General features: G+C 40.3%; 1 protein-coding gene across 15 annotated transcripts in view; it reads right to left on the bottom strand.

Moving 5' to 3' along the window:
- Window positions 1–517: 517 nt before the first annotated feature.
- Window positions 518–17,260, bottom strand: part of BRD8 (bromodomain containing 8) — a 32,232-nt gene continuing 15,489 nt past the window's right edge. For 6 of the 15 annotated variants that reach the window (XM_086703087.1, XM_086703043.1, XM_086703070.1 and 3 more), the window contains 10 exons: window positions 17,069–17,162; window positions 16,820–16,866; window positions 15,837–16,051; window positions 15,565–15,657; window positions 15,303–15,371; window positions 14,697–14,874; window positions 13,633–13,737; window positions 8,590–8,868; window positions 7,055–7,318; window positions 6,234–6,407 (listed from right to left, as the gene is read on the bottom strand). In XM_086703087.1, coding sequence (XP_086559213.1) covers window positions 6,249–6,407; window positions 7,055–7,318; window positions 8,590–8,868; window positions 13,633–13,737; window positions 14,697–14,874; window positions 15,303–15,371; window positions 15,565–15,657; window positions 15,837–16,051; window positions 16,820–16,866; window positions 17,069–17,162 — 1,503 coding nt within the window. In that variant the 3' untranslated portion in view covers window positions 6,234–6,248. Of the gene's footprint in view, window positions 901–1,469; window positions 1,648–5,078; window positions 5,148–5,245; window positions 5,336–5,851; window positions 5,858–6,232; window positions 6,408–7,054; window positions 7,319–8,589; window positions 8,869–11,061; window positions 11,464–13,103; window positions 13,149–13,632; window positions 13,738–14,696; window positions 14,875–15,302; window positions 15,372–15,564; window positions 15,658–15,836; window positions 16,052–16,819; window positions 16,867–17,068; window positions 17,163–17,260 lie in introns of those variants that run through there. The other 9 variants (XM_025925113.2, XM_025925114.2, XM_086703112.1 and 6 more) reach the window with 5 other exon arrangements.

Raw genomic sequence — 17,260 nt, 5'->3', positions numbered from 1 at the left:
TCCCCCTTGGGAATCTTTTTTTTTTATTTATTTTTTATTTTTTTTAATTTTTTTTTCAACGTTTTTTTTATTTATTTTTGGGACAGAGAGAGACAGAGCATGAACGGGCGAGGGGCAGAGAGAGAGGGAGACACAGAATCGGAAACAGGCTCCAGGATCCGAGCCATCAGCCCAGAGCCTGACGCGGGGCTCGAACTCACGGACCGCGAGATCGTGACCCGGCTGAAGTCGGACGCTTAACCGACTGCGCCACCCAGGCGCCCCAACCCCCTTGGGAATCTTAAGAGCACTAGATGTTTTCTAACATTTTCATCTTATTTCACCCTCCTAGCCATTTGAAGGACGCTTCAATTATCTCAACTTTATAAATACAGAGACAAATCATAGACACTCTCGCTTCATCCTACACCATCCAACTGCAGACAGTATATGTAAGAAACCCAAATCAAGTACCTTACTCATTCCACCAGATACTGTCCTTTAATACAAGATTCTGTAATCATTAAAAAGCAATCTATAACTTGTGAAATAGCATTTATTTACAGAGCAGTTATGACGTTTAATTTAGTTACATCTAAATCAAGCCTATGGAACAAAGCTGTGGGCAACATTTATGGCTTAGCCCCAAATCTCAGCTTTCCCTGTTTTATGTTATGTCCACAGGCACCTTTGACTCCTTGGTTGTGAATTAAGGCATTTTTCTTATTAGAAAAGACAACAGAGAACTGGTAAACAAGTACTGGGATCTTCTGTAACTATCAATAAGAGGTCCCAAATCCAGAAAAGGTCAGGATAGCAGTTCCTGGTTAACAAAAGAGGTTTTCCAACATCCACAGGCTTGGCTGGTTCTCATTCCATACTATTTAAGTCTCTTCTTTTGTCTAACCAAACACTCAGCACCTACAAAGACAAGGTAATAGCAAGCTATGAATCTTAAAAATTACAGAGATTTGACTGTAATTTTATTTCTTTTTCTGCAGTAAGATCTGACTATGCTTTTTTTCTTTAAAGTATGGTCTTGCCCAGAAAAGAAACTCTCTGTCCTCTTTTGGCTACCATGTCTTACCCCTATAGATGAGACAGTGTGAACATACGTTAATATCAATAGGTAGAGCAACCAAAAAATGGAGTGACTCCAGTCTTTGGTTTGCATGGTTAGCCCTCTGATTTGAGGCTCTGGAAGTAGGAGCTCCTGTTACTTCTGTATTCCCAACTCTCTTGAGACTTCTTCACTGCTGCCTGTATTCCTATACTACTTTACTTCATTATTCTATTAAAGCTGGTCCTACAGAGGTTTAGGGTTTTCCAAAGCAGTAGGTACAACGTTAGTACCTCAGGGATTTTAATCACCTTTAAACATAAACTCTGAGAACACAGGTCACTTTAACATCACTCTTATTCTCAGACTTACTAAAATCAGATTCCAGAGGCTGTACTCCTTCTTCTTATAACTCTCTTACATACACTACCTGAATCTGCTCCAAGACTTCTCGTTGCATCTCCACAGCCATATGGTACACATGATGATCAGAGTCATTGTACATCACAGCATTTTGGAACATCAGCATCAGGTCTCTCTGGAACTGAGCCATGGTACGAATCCGTCCCTTAGACAGATTCCTTTTCAGGCTAGTTAAGTCCATGGGTCTACAGGTGGCCAAGAAAAACGAGAGAAAATCAAATTGTCATGGTGAATATGTGGGACCTAACATGCTCTCATGGAAAACCAGCTCTCCAAGTAGTAAATGAAAATAGCAAATAAAACAGTAGCAAAGATAAAAATACCCATCAGATGATAAAATGCCAATAGCAGCTAACATTTGACTTCTTACAATAGGCCAAGAGGTGTGCTAGGTACCTTCTACATTAACTCACTTATTCTCTCAATAAACCTATAAGCTGGCGCCTTATTATCACCAATTGGCAAAGAGGAAACACATCTAGAGAGGCTAAATACTTGCTCAAAGTCACATAGCTTGGATTCCAATTCAGAGGCAGCCTGACTCCAGAGCCCACAAGCCCAGCTACTATACTCTTACTACTGTAGGAGGAATGCTAGCCCCAGGTACCAAAGTTGTAAAGAGCTCCAATGATGAGTCACTCCCATCGTACTGACTGACTGACTGTTTACAATGTGTAGTCATATACTTGTTTAATCTACTTCTCTTACTACATAATCAAAAGTTAAAAATGTCCTTCTCCTTGTGTGGAGATAAAGAGTGTGAATCAAGTCAATGTTTACCTAAATAATTATTTAATGAGACACAAAAAGTGGGTATATAAGAGAAGACACAGCAGTGTACAAAGAGGACTGAACTAGAAGTTAAGAATCGGGTTTAGCAATCCCTATCAAAATAAGACTAGCATTCTTCACAGAGCTAGAACAAACAATCCTAAAATTTGTATGGAACCAGAAAAGACCCCGAACAGCCAAAGCAATCTTGAAAAAGAAAACCAAAGCTGGAGGCATCACAATCCTGGTCTTCAAGTTCTTATTACAAAGCTGTAATCATCAAGACAGTATGATACTGGCACAAAAACAGACACGCAGATCAATGGAACAGAATGGGAGAACCCAGAAATGGACCCACAAACATATGGGTTTTCTGCTTTGACAAAGCAGGAAAGAATATCCGATGGAATAGAGACAGTCTCTTCAGCAAATGGTGCTGGGAAAAGTGGACAGCAACAAGCAGAAAAATGAACCTGGGCCACTTTCTTACACCATACACGAAAATAAACTCAAAATGGACGAAAGACATAAACGTAAGACAGGAAGCCATCAAAACCCTGGAGGAGAAAGCAGGCAAAAACCTCTTTGACCTCGGCTGCAGCAACTTCTTACTCAACCCATCTCTGGAGGCAAGGGAAACAAAAGCAAAAATGAACGACTGGGACCTCATCAAAATAAAGCTTCTGCACAGTGAAGGAAACAATCAGCAAAACTAAAAGGCAACAGACAGAATGGGAGAAGATATTTGCAAATGACATTATCAGATAAAAAGTTAGTATCCAAAATCTATAAACAACTTACTAAATGCAACACCCAAAAAAACAAATAATCCAGTGAAGAAATGGGCAAAAGACATGAATAGATACTTCTCCAATGAAGACATCCAGATGGCTGACACATAAAAAAATGTTCAACATCACTCATCATCAGGGAAATATAAATCAAAACCACAATGAGATACCACCTTACACCTGTCAGACTGGCTAACATTAACAACTCAGGCAACAACAGATGTTGGCAAGGATGCGGAGAAAGAGGATCTCTTTTGCACTGCTGGTGGGAATGCAAACTGGTGCAGCCACTCTGGAAAACAGTATGAAGCTTCCTCAAAAAATTAAAAACAAAACTACCCTACGACCCCAGCAGCTGTACTACTAGGTATTACTCAAGGGATACAGGTATGCTGTTTCAAAGGGCCACATGCACCCCAATGTTTATAGCAACGCTATCAGCAATAGCCAAAGTGTGGAAATAATCCAAATGTTCACCAATGGATGAATGGATAAGGAAGATGTGGTATATATACACAATGGAGTATTACTCGGCAATCAAAAAGAATGAAATCTTGCCATTTGCAACTATGTAGATGGAATAGAGGGTATTATGCTAAGTGAAATTAGTCACAGAAAGAATATACGACTTCACTCATATGAGGAATTTAAGATACAAAACAGATGGAACATAAGGGAAGGGAAGCAAGAAGAATATAAAAACAGGGGAGGGACAAAACATAAGAGACTCTTAAACATAGAGAACAAACAGAGGGTTGCCGGAGGAGTTGTGGGAGGGGGGAAGGGCTAAATGGGTAAGGGGCATTAAGAAATGTACTCCTGAAATCATTGTTGCACTATATGCTAACTTGGATGTAACTTAAAAAAAAAAAAAAAAAAAAGAATCTGGCTTAGATCTAGTTCTGCTATTCACTGTTGATCACTCCCAAGTCATGAGCACCTCTGAGCCTTACTTTCCTTATCTAGAGAATGAAGTAGTCTGTCTCCAAACGTCCTTTCCTGATCTTTTACACTATTTATACACTAGTTTATGACAGCATTTTAGGTGAACTATGCTATAAAAATCCAAAATAGTGCTATCAACCAATGTGTGTAAATAAACATTTGGAGTAGCATCTTTGCCTTAGCATACCTACAACTGCTTGAATGAATATAGCATTCTTTTCAAAGTTTCATTCCAGGGGTGCCTGGGTAGCTCAATCAGTTAAGCATCCAAATCTTGATTTCGGCTCAGGTCAGGATCCCACAATACATGAGATCAAGCCCCACATTGGGCTTTGTGCTGACAGCACAGATCCTGCTTGAGATTCTCTCTCTCTCTCTCTGTCCTCCAACTCAAAATAAATAAATAAACTTAAAAAAAATAAATTTAAAGTTTTGTTCCAAAAGAGCAGTATCAAACAGTATCAAAGACTAATATAAGATGAATGGATATTACTTAAAAATCAATGCTGAAAAAGAAAACAGCCTATTATTTATCCTTTGTTCCCTGCATTCCTTCTCAAATGAAGACCAAACTTACTGTAACTTTACAAACTTGTTCAGCTGTAAAATGTATCTTGAGTTTATAAGTAATGTAAATGAAATAAAGAAGTAATCAGGGTGCCTGGCTGACTCAGTTGGCAGAACATACATCTCTTGATCTCGGGGCTGTAAGTTCAAGCCCAATGGTGGGTGTAGAGATTACTTAAAAATAAAATCTTTATGGGCCGCCTGGGTGGCTCAGTTGGTTAAGTGTCTGACTTCAGCTCAGGTCATGATCTGGCAGTTCATGGGTTTGAGCCCAGTGTTGGGTTGTGTGCTGACAGCTTAGAGCCTGGAGCCTGCTTCAGATTCTGTGTCTCCTGCTCTCTCTGCCCCTCCCTCACTCATATTCTCTCTCTCTCTCTCAAAAAAATAAACCATTAAAAAATATATTTAAAAAGTAAAATCTTTAAAAAAAGAAAGAGAGAGAGAGAAAGAGAGAGGAAGGAAGGAACTAATAAATGGGAAATAAAAGTATGAAAAGACAGATATAAAAGCAACCAACCTTTTTCGACCCCTTTTTCACTGACCTTTTCACCACATCCTTGTATCCCGGGGCCTGCCTTTCTGATACAGGCTTCAGAAAAGGACTGCTGAACCTGTAAAGGGACAAACTCTGACAGGGTGAAGAAACCCTGGAAAGTCACTCTAAATGAGAAGAGTGGCTGTGAATGCCAAGAGTGGTGTGGAGACCTACCTGTGACTGGCAATCATCTTCCAGACTGGCAAGAGAGTCTTCTTAAATAGCAAGTGATCCTGAACAGGGTCACTCTGGCCTAGATCAGACCTATGGGATAAAACAGGACAGAAAGGAAACAGTAACTTCACAAATGGTATTCTGTCTCTCCCAGGTGGCTAATGAGATTTTCTTAATACATAGCACTTCTAGTTAATATCTGAAGGGAGTAACAACATAGGAGTAAAAACATATTTAATGCTTCCATAAGAGACCCCAAACTCTAAATATTCTCTTAATAATCACTATTAACCAAAAGTAATATCAAGTTTTATATTTCAAGTTAAGAGAAGCTGCTTTAGTATTTTTGAAAGAAGATTTTGAGTATTAGACTTGAGGGGCAACTTGACTGAGCCAGGTTTCCTGAATAAATAAAAATAGTAATTAGAGAGAAAAGTTATTTATGAAAGAGATTCTCAATGTTGATGAAACAGTTTTTTTTTTAAAGTAGGCTCTACACCCAATGTGGGGCTCAAATTCACGACCCCAAGATCAAGAGTTGCATACTCTACTGACTGAGCCAGCCAGGCACCTGGAACAGATTTGTTTTATAAGAGGAAAACATACAGACTTCTATTTGTACAATAAAATTATATTTAAATCTACTTCTAGTGTTTTGCAATTCTAATTTCCTTTAATTTATAAAAGTAATCCATGTTCATGGTAACAAATTCAAATAGGCATAAATAGGGGCACCTGGGTGACTCAGTCAGTTAAGCATCCGACTTCGGCTCGGGTCATGATCTCACAGGTTGTGAGTTCGAGCCCTGCGTCGGGCTCTGTGCTGACAGCTCAGAGCCTGGAGCCTGCTTCACATTCTATGTCTCCCTCTCTCTCTGCCCCTTCCCTGCTCATGCTGTGTCTCTCTCTGTCTCAAAAATAAATAAACACTAAAAAAAAAAACAACAACAAATAGGCATAAATAAAAGTCTGAATCTTAACAACCTTGGATAAAAATCCATACTTACGACTTTGAGGTAGCACGGCTGAAAAGGATATCCACCAAAGGAGTCTCCTGAATGCTGAAGCCATCATCACACTCACCTGAACAGGGCTGGTCTTCCAACTCTGACACATACCCTTCACCCTTGTCCTCCTCTTTGGATTCTTGCTGAATCTTCCCCTGAGAATGCCAGGCAACAAAGGAAACTTTACAAAGAGATTTACTATCTGCAAGGTAATTCTACCTGCACGGGGTAAATGAAATCTGACCTTAAGATGAGAAGGGTCAATTATATAAAGCTATAAAAGAAATCAGAGAAAGGTGACTTAACTAGACCTACATCAATGATTTCTTGCGAACAATATGTCTGGAGAAGTGTGATTCCATACCCCAAGAAAAAAATGAAAAAGCAATATACTAATTGCTAGATGGATGCTGTATTCTTTTAAAACTGTTAGCATGACATGTGGACCTTAAGTTAACTAGTCTAGCGGATCAGACAATATTAACGACAATGGCATTCTAAATTTTATTCATTGCTTACTATGAGCCAAGTACTAAGCTAAGAGCTTTACACGAAATGTCTCATTTAGATTTCATAGCAAACCTAAGGTAGAGAAAGCACCATTATTCCATTTACAGCAGAAAAAGCTGAGGTTCTAAGATGTTCACTGACACACCCAAGGTCACACAGCTAACTGGTGCTAAAACCAGGATTTGAGCCCAGGTAGCTAACTCACTGGAGATAACCTATATGCAGTAACCACTCTGTTCTGCCTCCCTGGACAGAGGACCAATCAGTCAGATGATTTAAGTTATCCACTTACTTCTTCACTCTCTGTGCGTAGTTGCTGAATTGCACAAACATCTGAGGGAGCTGGAGCCACCTCTGGCCTTCCATCTTCTCCCAGTGACTTCTTAGCTACTAAGGTGTCTACCCAGGCTGAAAGCTGTCCGGGCTCTCTACATGGTTCTTCTCCTTCAGTAGCTTCAATTTCCCTTCCCTCCTGTTGTTTGGCACCAGACGAAAGGCAGCAACCTTCACTTGATTCTTTGCTGCTAATGCACAGTGGCTCCATTAAATAAGCTACCTGCAATCATAGTTTATTATTAGATGCATAGGAACACCAATAGAAACGATCATCTACATATTAATAATGTTACATGATTATACTGTGAATGTGACTAAGTTTGAGATGGAAATGGATTAATTCATTCATTCCATCATTTAAAATGTATAAAATATCGGGGCACCTGGGTGGCTCAGTTGGCTGTGTCCAACTTCAGCTCAGGTCATGATCTCGCAGTTTGTTGGTTTAAGCCCCGCATCAGGCTGTGCTGACAGCTCACAGCCTGGAGCCTGCCTCAGTTACTGTCTCTCTCCCACTGTCCCTCCTCTGCTTGTGCTCTCTCTCAAAATAAATAAATAAACATTAAAAAAATAATAAAATGGGGGCGCCTGGGTGGCTCAGTCGGTTGAGCATCCGACTTCAGCTCAGGTCATGATCTCATAGTTTGTGGGTTTGAGCCCCATGCCAGGCTCTGTACTGACAGCTCAGAGCCTGAAGCCTGCTTTGGATTCTGTGTCTTACTCTCTCTCTGTCTCTCCTCCACTCACACTGTGTGTCTTTCTCAAAAATAAATAAACATTTAAAAAAATTTTTAAAATAAAATGAATAAAATATCTCATATACACAGACACTGAACTAGTTGCTAGGCACTTAACAGTAAACAAGATAGATATCGTTCTTGCCTCTTCAAGAAGCTTGCGTTCTCATTGTTCACGTTGTGTCAACCGTGATCAATTGGGAGTGGCAGTCTAGAAAAATGCTGAAAATTTTTATCCACCATGGACAATCCAGATAGAAGGAACACAACACAGGAGTTGGATTCTTGCTGATCTTTACCTAGGTTCTCCTGAATGTGTGAAGTTGCCACACAGACTCTGTCCAATTTAGTTTATTGCTGGTGGTAAACCTTAACGAAGGTAATAAGGACACTGGAAAATACTGCCTTCAAGTCATGTTATAAGCTTCAAAAAGAGTCTGGGCATTGCCTCCCATAACTCAGAAAAACAAACTGCAATGCTATTCATAAGGTAGTCCTACACAGAGAAATCCCACTTCCTATGACCTTGGGCTTCTAATACCTGGAATCTTAGAACATTCAGCCAAAAAGTACGTATTTGGCACACGTTTTGTATTAGCACCAAGTGCTAGAGACATAGCCATTAACTTAGTTCTTGCCATTATGGAGCTTTTGTTTTAGTCAACAATATCAAAAGTGGTAGAAATGTGTATGGGTAAGCATTCTCTTAGAAACTTGGGACTTCCAAACTTTGGAAACAATGGCTCCCCATTACCTCAGAAAGAAAGTGGAGCAGATTCTGGCAGCTGACTTGCTCTGCCTCTTCCTGAGATTCCTCACTGCTTCCGTCCCCCACAAGCAGCTCACTAGGTTCTCTCCCTGGGCTGCTTTCCTCTAGTTCCTCAGCCCCTGGCTCCTCTGTTTCTCTCCAGCTTCCCACATCAAGATCCAGACTGGAATCCCATGAGCTGAAGAGGGACCTGCAGTCGTTGCTCAGCTCAGAGTCATTGGGATAGTCTTGCTCTGAATCCAACCAAACCCACTCATGCCCCATCTGTAAATACACAGAAAAAAAATGCATTAAATTCACTCACATCACTGTTTTCAAGACGTTTCCATCTCCAAAGTTCAGTAGAAAGATAAAGGATCAGAAATTTCTTTCTACTCACCATTAGAAAGAATAAAAGCTAGCTGAAGGGAGACAGGAGAGGAAATCTTTGTCATTGGGAATAAAATGAAAAAGCCCCATGTCAAACAGTTTAAATAGTTTAACAAAGGTATTACCCAGTAATTCTTTCTTGGGTTTCCTTATACTCGGAAGGAAGGAAGGAAGGAAGGAAGGAAGGAAGGAAGGAAGGAAGGAAGGAAGGAAGGAAGGAAGGAAGGAAGGACAAGAGCATAGTTAGCTAGTTGAACAGAATTCCTCTATCCCAAATCACCCTTAAACTCAATTGGAAGGCCATCCATTTGAAAGACAAGAGATACTTTGCTCAGTGTATAGGCATTTTAAATTTATCAACCATTAAATCCTCAAAACATCCTTTAAAATTACCTGAAGCACCCTCCAGATCATATTTATCGCTCACTTCTCAGAATGAGAACTGCAATATCAAGTTTTAAAAATACCCTCCTTCTCATTTACACAATCCTGATTTTCTTACCCCTTTATCCTCCCTTTTACAAGTTTCAAGAAATCCTTGTCTTCTATATTGCTTGGCCTCTGCTTCCTCATGAATACTTCCTTAAAATAATGTCTGTATTTTAAGGTTTCAACTTTGATCAGATGACTCCTATTCAAATGGCTCCTAAACCTCTACCTTTACTTATGTGTATTCTGGTCTCATTTTTCCATGCATCCAAAAGTCAATTCCCTTCAGGTGCTCTACCACCTGCTTCAAATCAACATTTCTAAAACTCATTATCACTTCCTGAATATCTCCAAAATCATTTGCTCTACCCAATTACCTTATGCCCACCATCAACGCCACTTACTTAATCCTCTTTCCTTCTCTGGTATTCAGTAAGCAAGCCCACTTCCCCATTTTCATCCACTATTTTTCTCAAAGTTCATCCTGTTCCGGAATAAATGTCATAGCCTCGTGGTCAGTGTCTTGATCTTTAATCTAATCTGCTCTGCCAAGCTCACCCATCACCTTCTCTGCCAAGCCAAAGTCTATGTCCTTTAACGGATCTCCTCCACAGTCCTCTCCAATTTTTAGGGCCTCACTGCTTGCATCACATGCAAGTTTGTAGACTGCTTTGAGAATATACTACAGTTACTTAATCTTCTAACTCCTGGATTGACTGAACTCTTTTCTATCACTTCACAGGAACATATCTTCTACTTCTTGAGCATCATAACAAGCTATATAGTTCAAGCCATAAAGATCCGCAACTTCCAATAACTTTCTTAAACACATCTTTCTTAAGGAGGTTCTACATTCTAGACAATACCCTATGTCTATTTCTTTTTTATTGACCTATTTCTTCATAATAAGGCTCATAACTATTTCGTTTCACAGTTATTTAGTAACAAAATTTAGAATAAACTTAGATGATAAATTTGTTAACTCTTACATGGATTTTAGCCTTCAGATAACAATGAATTTATTATTTTTATTTTTTTGAAGTTTAGTTTTTGAGAGACAGAGCATGAGTGGGGGAGGTGCAGAAAGAGGGGGACACAGAACCTGAAGTAGGCTCCAGGCTCTGAGCTGTCAGCACAGAGCCCGATGTGGAGCTCAAACTCAAGAACCGTGGGATCATGAGCCGAGCCAGTCAGATGCTTACCCGACTGAGCCACCCAAGCTCAACAATGAATTTTAAACTACACATAAACCCTACATATAGAAATAGGAAGGAAATAGTATAATGTCCTAAAAATATCATCTGCAAAGACAGTACACTAGGTAGAACCGATGTCTGAGAAAAAGGTCAGTACGACCTATGTCCATGCTCTAATCTTCTTCAAAAGCAATGCCATGAACAGAACACTGAGAACTTTGTTTTCCCAAACATTCAAGAAAAGCTTAATAAGATTATCCTCATTGCATGATGCAACACTTTAAAACATTATTTCTAAATTCAGTCTTGGTTACTTACCTTCTCCAAGCAGTTGAACAGCTCATATTTATAATACCACTCCCCCTGCAATAATCTCGTTTCCAGAGATGATAAAACAATTATCATGCAGAAAAAAACCCCACAAGTTTCTCATTCGCATACACAGAGAGAACACAACAAAGACTAGGCTTTTCTTTCAGAGTTTATTGTGTATTGTGTACACACACATTTCACAGGTGTTTTTCTGTTTTTGTTTTTTTAAAAAGTCTGTACACTTCACAAGACAGTACAAACTAGCTACAATCTGCTAGCTACACATTAGGACATTAACACAGCCCATGATTTTTGCCCTAAAACAGGCAACTGTGCTACTCCAACTCTCTGAGAGAGATTTCCCCAGCTCATGTCACATGGCCCAGATGCCTCCTCTTCTGTAACTTCCACTTCTGGAACTGGGCCCACAAGCCCAAGCTCTATCTTGTTTACTTCTACTTCAGGTTCAGCTCAGTGAGGGTACTCTGAAGCTTCACTTTTTCATCTTCATATCTGCTTCAATGGCACAGCGGCGCCCCCTGGTTCCCCCATCCTAGATGACAGGCAGACAAAGAAAGGGAGCATGAGTACAAGTTGCTGAGGAGGTGAGAGAGAAGTTGCAACAATATTGGGGATTTGGTTTCATGGGGAAAGAGGAAGAGAATCAGCAGAAAAATCCAGGATATGAAGGGCATAGATCTGTCTTCCCACAGAGTGGGCTAAAACTTCCTGGCAATAGTTTGTGAGAGGTAATGCAGGACAGAGTATCTTGCTCCTGCCCACTAGAGGTCACTGGGGTTCACCTGGGGTCCCAAAGAATGACTATTAGTCATCCCACCCAGGCCCCAAACCATGTTCATAGGAAGAGGAAGAGTAAAAGAAAGGTGGGAGGGTCAGAAAGGGCAGTGGATAGTGAGATTCTTGGCTAACATACCTGTCCAGCTGTTGGTCCCTATAAGAAAGGCCTTTCCTGCAGACTGACCCTGGCACTAGTTCCCTAGCACCTCCTGACAGTTGTTTTCCATGAGATCAGGACAATCAGAAGGCTTCTTTCCATTTGCTGCTCTCTCCCTGCAGCCCAGCTCCTTCCTCTCGTGCAATACTTTGCTGTCTTCAATAGATAAAAGATCCTATTAACCAGCTTTCCAACAGCCAGCCAACTGCTTGGGGATCCACAGTCATTGTTGCAGGCCAATAGGAAAGAAGGGAGATTACAGTGTTCCGTCTGTGGTACAGGCTGAATGAAGCCTGTAGGCAAGATGAATCAGTGAACACTTTTGCTGGGCTAGGCCATTTTTACATTCTTAACATGCAAGGACTCTAAAATTTTAAAAGCTCATGAACACAAGTTGCCTTTGAGGCGACATGAAGAATAAAAATACCACCTTGCATTTGTATAACACTTTAATTTTTTTCAAGCCAGTTCCATACTTATTATCTCATTTTATCCTCACAACATCCCTGTGAGGTAGGCTGGACAGGTACCTCGTTATATGAGCTCCATCACACAGATGAGGAAAACAAGGCTCCAACGGATAATCCAGTGAGTTTCAGAACATGTGGTTTTCTAGCCTGATGTTCTTCCATTACATCATGCCTCAATGCCCCATATGAACACAGAGCCAGAGGATTGTTCAATTTACAGAGGAAAACGATAATTGTTTAGGGCTAGCTTTACTAAGTTTATCTCTAATTCTACCAGCCACTACTATATGTAGTGGTCACTGTTCCTAAGAGCCTTATCTTAAGTTGTATAGAGTGTTTGTGTATCAGGCATCAGTCATGCAACTTAATATTAGGGGAAAAGAAAATAATTATGTGCTGGGCATCTGCTGGTATGAGGAACACTTTTCAGAAGCCAGCTAGTATCGGCTGCTCTGAGCAATCATTTATTTGTAAGAAAAGAATTGGCAAAAGGTGGAGTCAAGAAATGAGGAGCAGATGCATCCTAGATCCTTACCAAGAGTACCTCATTTCAGCCCAGTGAACTCATAAATAGTCCCTACCCAGCCCACACACACACACATGCAGAAAGACAGAAATGCAGAAGAGACAGTTTCTTAATGACCTGAATAAAGAGAAGTTCAAGACACTGCCACGGTCTGCATGTTGGATTTCCCTCTGCCACCCACCCCCAGCAGGAGCTGAGAATTTTTGTGGCAACACCACCCCTTGCAGCCATTCAATACTTACAAAGAGAGAGAGAAGGAAGGCAGGAGAGCCCATGGGGACACTGTCCTGTTAGAGGACAAACAAACACTGATCAGGTTCCACAGAAACTCTCAGCCACAAGCACCCCAAACCTCAGGACAGAGACATAAGCACCACATACACAAAGACAAAATTAAAAAAAAACTCAAGAACAAGAGGAAAGAGAACCAAAAGCAGTCTGGCCATTATGCGTCTGGAACAGGAACTGATGGTCCCTGATTGCTGCAAGTCATTTCCCCCACCATGCAAGCACTCACGCAGAGAAACTAACAATTCACTCATTCAGCTCACAATTTCTTGTATGACTGGGCCCTTCAATCACAGCAGGTTTCTTCAATGTTTGGATAAGTGCAAACCACCACCATCTTAAGATGTACACATGTCTATACACCACTGGAATGTAGCAGCCCAGCAGTTACCAAGTAGCAAGTAGTAACATAAGGCTCCTTAGATGCTTCAGACTTCTAGCACTGGAACACTGGCATACAAGGCTCCTTCTTGGTCTCCTCACCTTCTCTGAAGAATCCTGTTTGCGGGTAGAATCTCTCCCTCGAAGACTTTTAGCACTGATCCCAGACTCAGATGTCTGCATAATCAACTGTGTGGCGAGGAATTGCTACAGGGAAAAGAAACAGGGTTGGCCCCAAGATCTGAGCCAGTATGGAAGAATTCAGACACTTCTGGCTTGTAAACAGGATTTCATGTAGTACCCTTTTGCAAATAGCATTCAAACACTTCTCAACTGATTACAAGTTTTGCATTTCAGGTTTTAATTCTAGTTACATATGCTAAAGGAACTAAAAATGCTAAATATGTATAACCTTTTTTAAAATATTAATATTTGAGAGAGAGAGAGAGAGAGAGAGAAAGAAAGAAAGAAAGAAAGAACAAGTAGGGGAGGGGCAGAGACAGAGGGAGACACAGAATCTGAAGCAGGCTCCAAGCTCTGTCCAATGTGTCAGCACAGGGCCCGACACGGGGCCTGAACTCCCAAGCTGTGAGATCATGACCTGCACCAAAGTCAGATGCTTAACCTACTGAGCCACCCAGGCGCCCCTAAATACACATAACTTTTTTTTGGCCATCATACAAAATAAGTATCTCTTAAGGATGAGAAAGAGAAAAAAACTTGAACCAAAAGTCATTAGGTAATTTACTTTAGCAGACAATAGACAGAAAACATCCCTTGGAAGCCCAATATCCCAAAGGGTGTCTGGTAATACTACTATAGAAGTCGATTATCTATGATGGAAAGAATAAACTATATCCTGTTTACTATGTACACACTTGATACAATTTTTAAAAAGGTGTTTACCATTTTATAAATGAATTATTTAAAAACTTCAGGAAACTGAAGTTATTTGCCCAAGGGAGAATATTCTCATAACTCTTTTACCAAGCCAACATGAGAAAACCAACATGAATCCAGCAAGAATAAAATTTTATGTTCCTAATTGTGTCCCTGATGAATATTCTATGTAAAAGCCACAGCACCCTTTCTTGACATCAGTATCAACCCTTCACCTGAATATTTTCATTTCATCCTTGCTAAAATACTAAAGATCCTCAAAGTACCTGGATCTGCTCTAAGACATCTCGCTGCATTTCTACTGCCATATGATAGACATCATGGTCCGAGCTATTATACATTACAGCATTCTGGAACATCAGCATAATGTCACGCTGAAATTCAGCTGTGCTGCGAATCAGTCCATTTTCAATGTTTTTCTTAATAGTTGACAAATCCATAGGCCTAAAAAAAAAAAAAAAAAAACAAAAAACAAAACAAAACAGGTAAATGGAGGAGAAGAGGACCCAAATGGATCTGAATATATTATTACCATATACATCTTCTCATATATACCCTTAGTCTTAGCGGCCAGGACTCAAATACTAACCCCCTCACCCCAAAATATGCACTTAATCCAAAAACCAAAGTTAATCTATACAGTAAGTATTGGCTGGGAAAGGTAATAAAGGGGGTTCTGGGAAAGGTAATAAAGGGGGTTCTTTTAGACTATCTTTGGTGATCCAGCCACTGAAATGATTAGCTTACCACCGGGTTACCTTTACTCACATCAAAAACATTTGCTTTAAACTTACTGTCTAAAGCAAAAATCCATTAAGACTAAACAATTTACAATTCAGGCAAGTCAGTATGCTGAATGGATCATGGCTTACCTCTGTACAATGCTATGGTAGCCAGGTGCTATATCATCTGTAACAGGCTGCAGGAAGACATTGGCATATCTGTCCAAAAAGAGTAAGGTGCAATTACTTACTTATCCTTCAGAAGCAGGTGAGGGAACATGATTTAAGTAGCTAAAGGTTGTAAGAGCCAATGCCACCAATCCCATATAAACCTACTCAGACTCTTCTCTAGTCACAAACATGCAGGAGGAATAGGAGAAAATGTTCCTACTGACTGGTAAAGCTCACTCACCTATGATTAGCTGCAGCTCTCCATACAAGCATGATAGCTTTCTTCCAGATTTTCTGTGCCTGAATAGCTTCTTGATCCTCACTACAGACAGAGCTGAAATAAAAGAAGAGAGTCCCATTAAGCAGAAGTCAAAAAAAAAAATAAATAAATAAAAAAAACCTCATCATTTCTTGTCAACTATTAGTTCCAGACCAAGAAAGAGAAGATGAAAAAGACTCTCCCACTTCTCACCTCCACTATCTTGACCTCAAAGAAGAATCTCAGATACTCACAACTGTGAAGAAGCAGGGCTGCTGGGGATGGAGTCTGCCAGTGTATGGGACTGCAGCGTAGCATTGTGTATGCTAAAGCCATCATCACTCTCGCTCACAGGGGGTTCATTATCCATTTCTGACAAATAGCCTTCTCCTTGATCTTCTTCCTTAGCCTCCTCGAGGCTGGCCGCTTCACTGACTCCATCTTCCTCCTCATCCTCACCTGGGGCATCCTTAGACACAGTGTGCTCCGGTCAACAAATGCAAGCAAAGCTATCCAGCAAAGTGTCATTAAACATGATCTTTTGGGTTAGATCAGTTCTAGAAAATGGCCTCACACTGTTTCCTGACTGAGCTATCACTTATACTACCATCTATTTACACTAACTGATCAAGTTTAATTTAGAACCTGGACAAAGAAGAAGACCCAGGATCTTTTTAAAAGGAAGAAAAAAAAAAGCTACTTACTTAAGACTAAGCTAAGAGGCGTTCCTTCTTTCCCCTTGCTCTTGAGAGGAACTCTGACCCTGGGTACAAAGTTATCAAAAATAGTTTTTATTTTGTGTCTCATCTGATGGAGCAAGCTCACATCGCATCACTTTAAATGTTTATTACTGTTTATAACTACTTTAGTAATTCTAAAAAGAAAACTCTGGATAACTTTCTTTGGATAGAGTAATAATTTGATTTCTTGTATGTTCTCCCTGACTCTGGCATCCCTATTTACTCCAAATCACTCTGAGGTATCAAAGTTTCTTTGTGCATTATAAATGCAAAAGAAAGCTCTGTGTGAAATTCACATATTCTTTCAGATGGGAAGCACATGTGGCCACAGTACTGCCAGTATGCCTGACTGTCCACTGCAACTTTTCCCCACGCAACTCCTTTAACCAGTCTCATCTCAGAAAAAAAGATGCACGTTCACTGAAATTTATTACAAAGGTAGTGCTATTGGGAAATCTAGTCACACAGCAAGAGGAATAAAGAAAAGTCTGAAATACCTTTATCTGGCTTCCAAAAATAGTCCCTGATTCTTCTTTCAATGAGTCTGCAGAGGAGAGAAAGACTACCTGAAGATTTTTCCACCTTAGCCTTCCCCTTCCTATGGACAATAATCCCCTGCAGCTCTCCTTTCCATGCTGACCTATTCTACCTCCTCTACTTGCCCACAACCCACAATCCCTCAAGAAGCCTAAGCAAAGGATTTCAAGTTAGTTACAGAGTTCAGAATTCCTGGGCTTATTATTTACCTGACATTTCAAACTTGTGCTGAGTCTCTGCCTCTAAAGGATCTTCAATGGGATTTGAGCCATGTGATGGAGACAACATGCTTTCAGGGGATGCCTGAAGACCAAAAAGAATACATACCCTAAATACTGATACATCACTTCAGCTACAGAAGTTTATTTTTTCAATGTTTATTTCTTTTCAAGAGAGAGAGA

The sequence above is a fragment of the Puma concolor genome, chromosome A1, assembly GCF_028749965.1.
Source record: "Puma concolor isolate L17-30 chromosome A1, mPumCon1.1.hap2, whole genome shotgun sequence".
Lineage (NCBI taxonomy): Eukaryota > Metazoa > Chordata > Mammalia > Carnivora > Felidae > Puma > Puma concolor.
The sequence above is the reverse complement of the archived record's forward strand: the minus strand, read 5'-3'. Positions and strand labels throughout refer to the sequence as shown.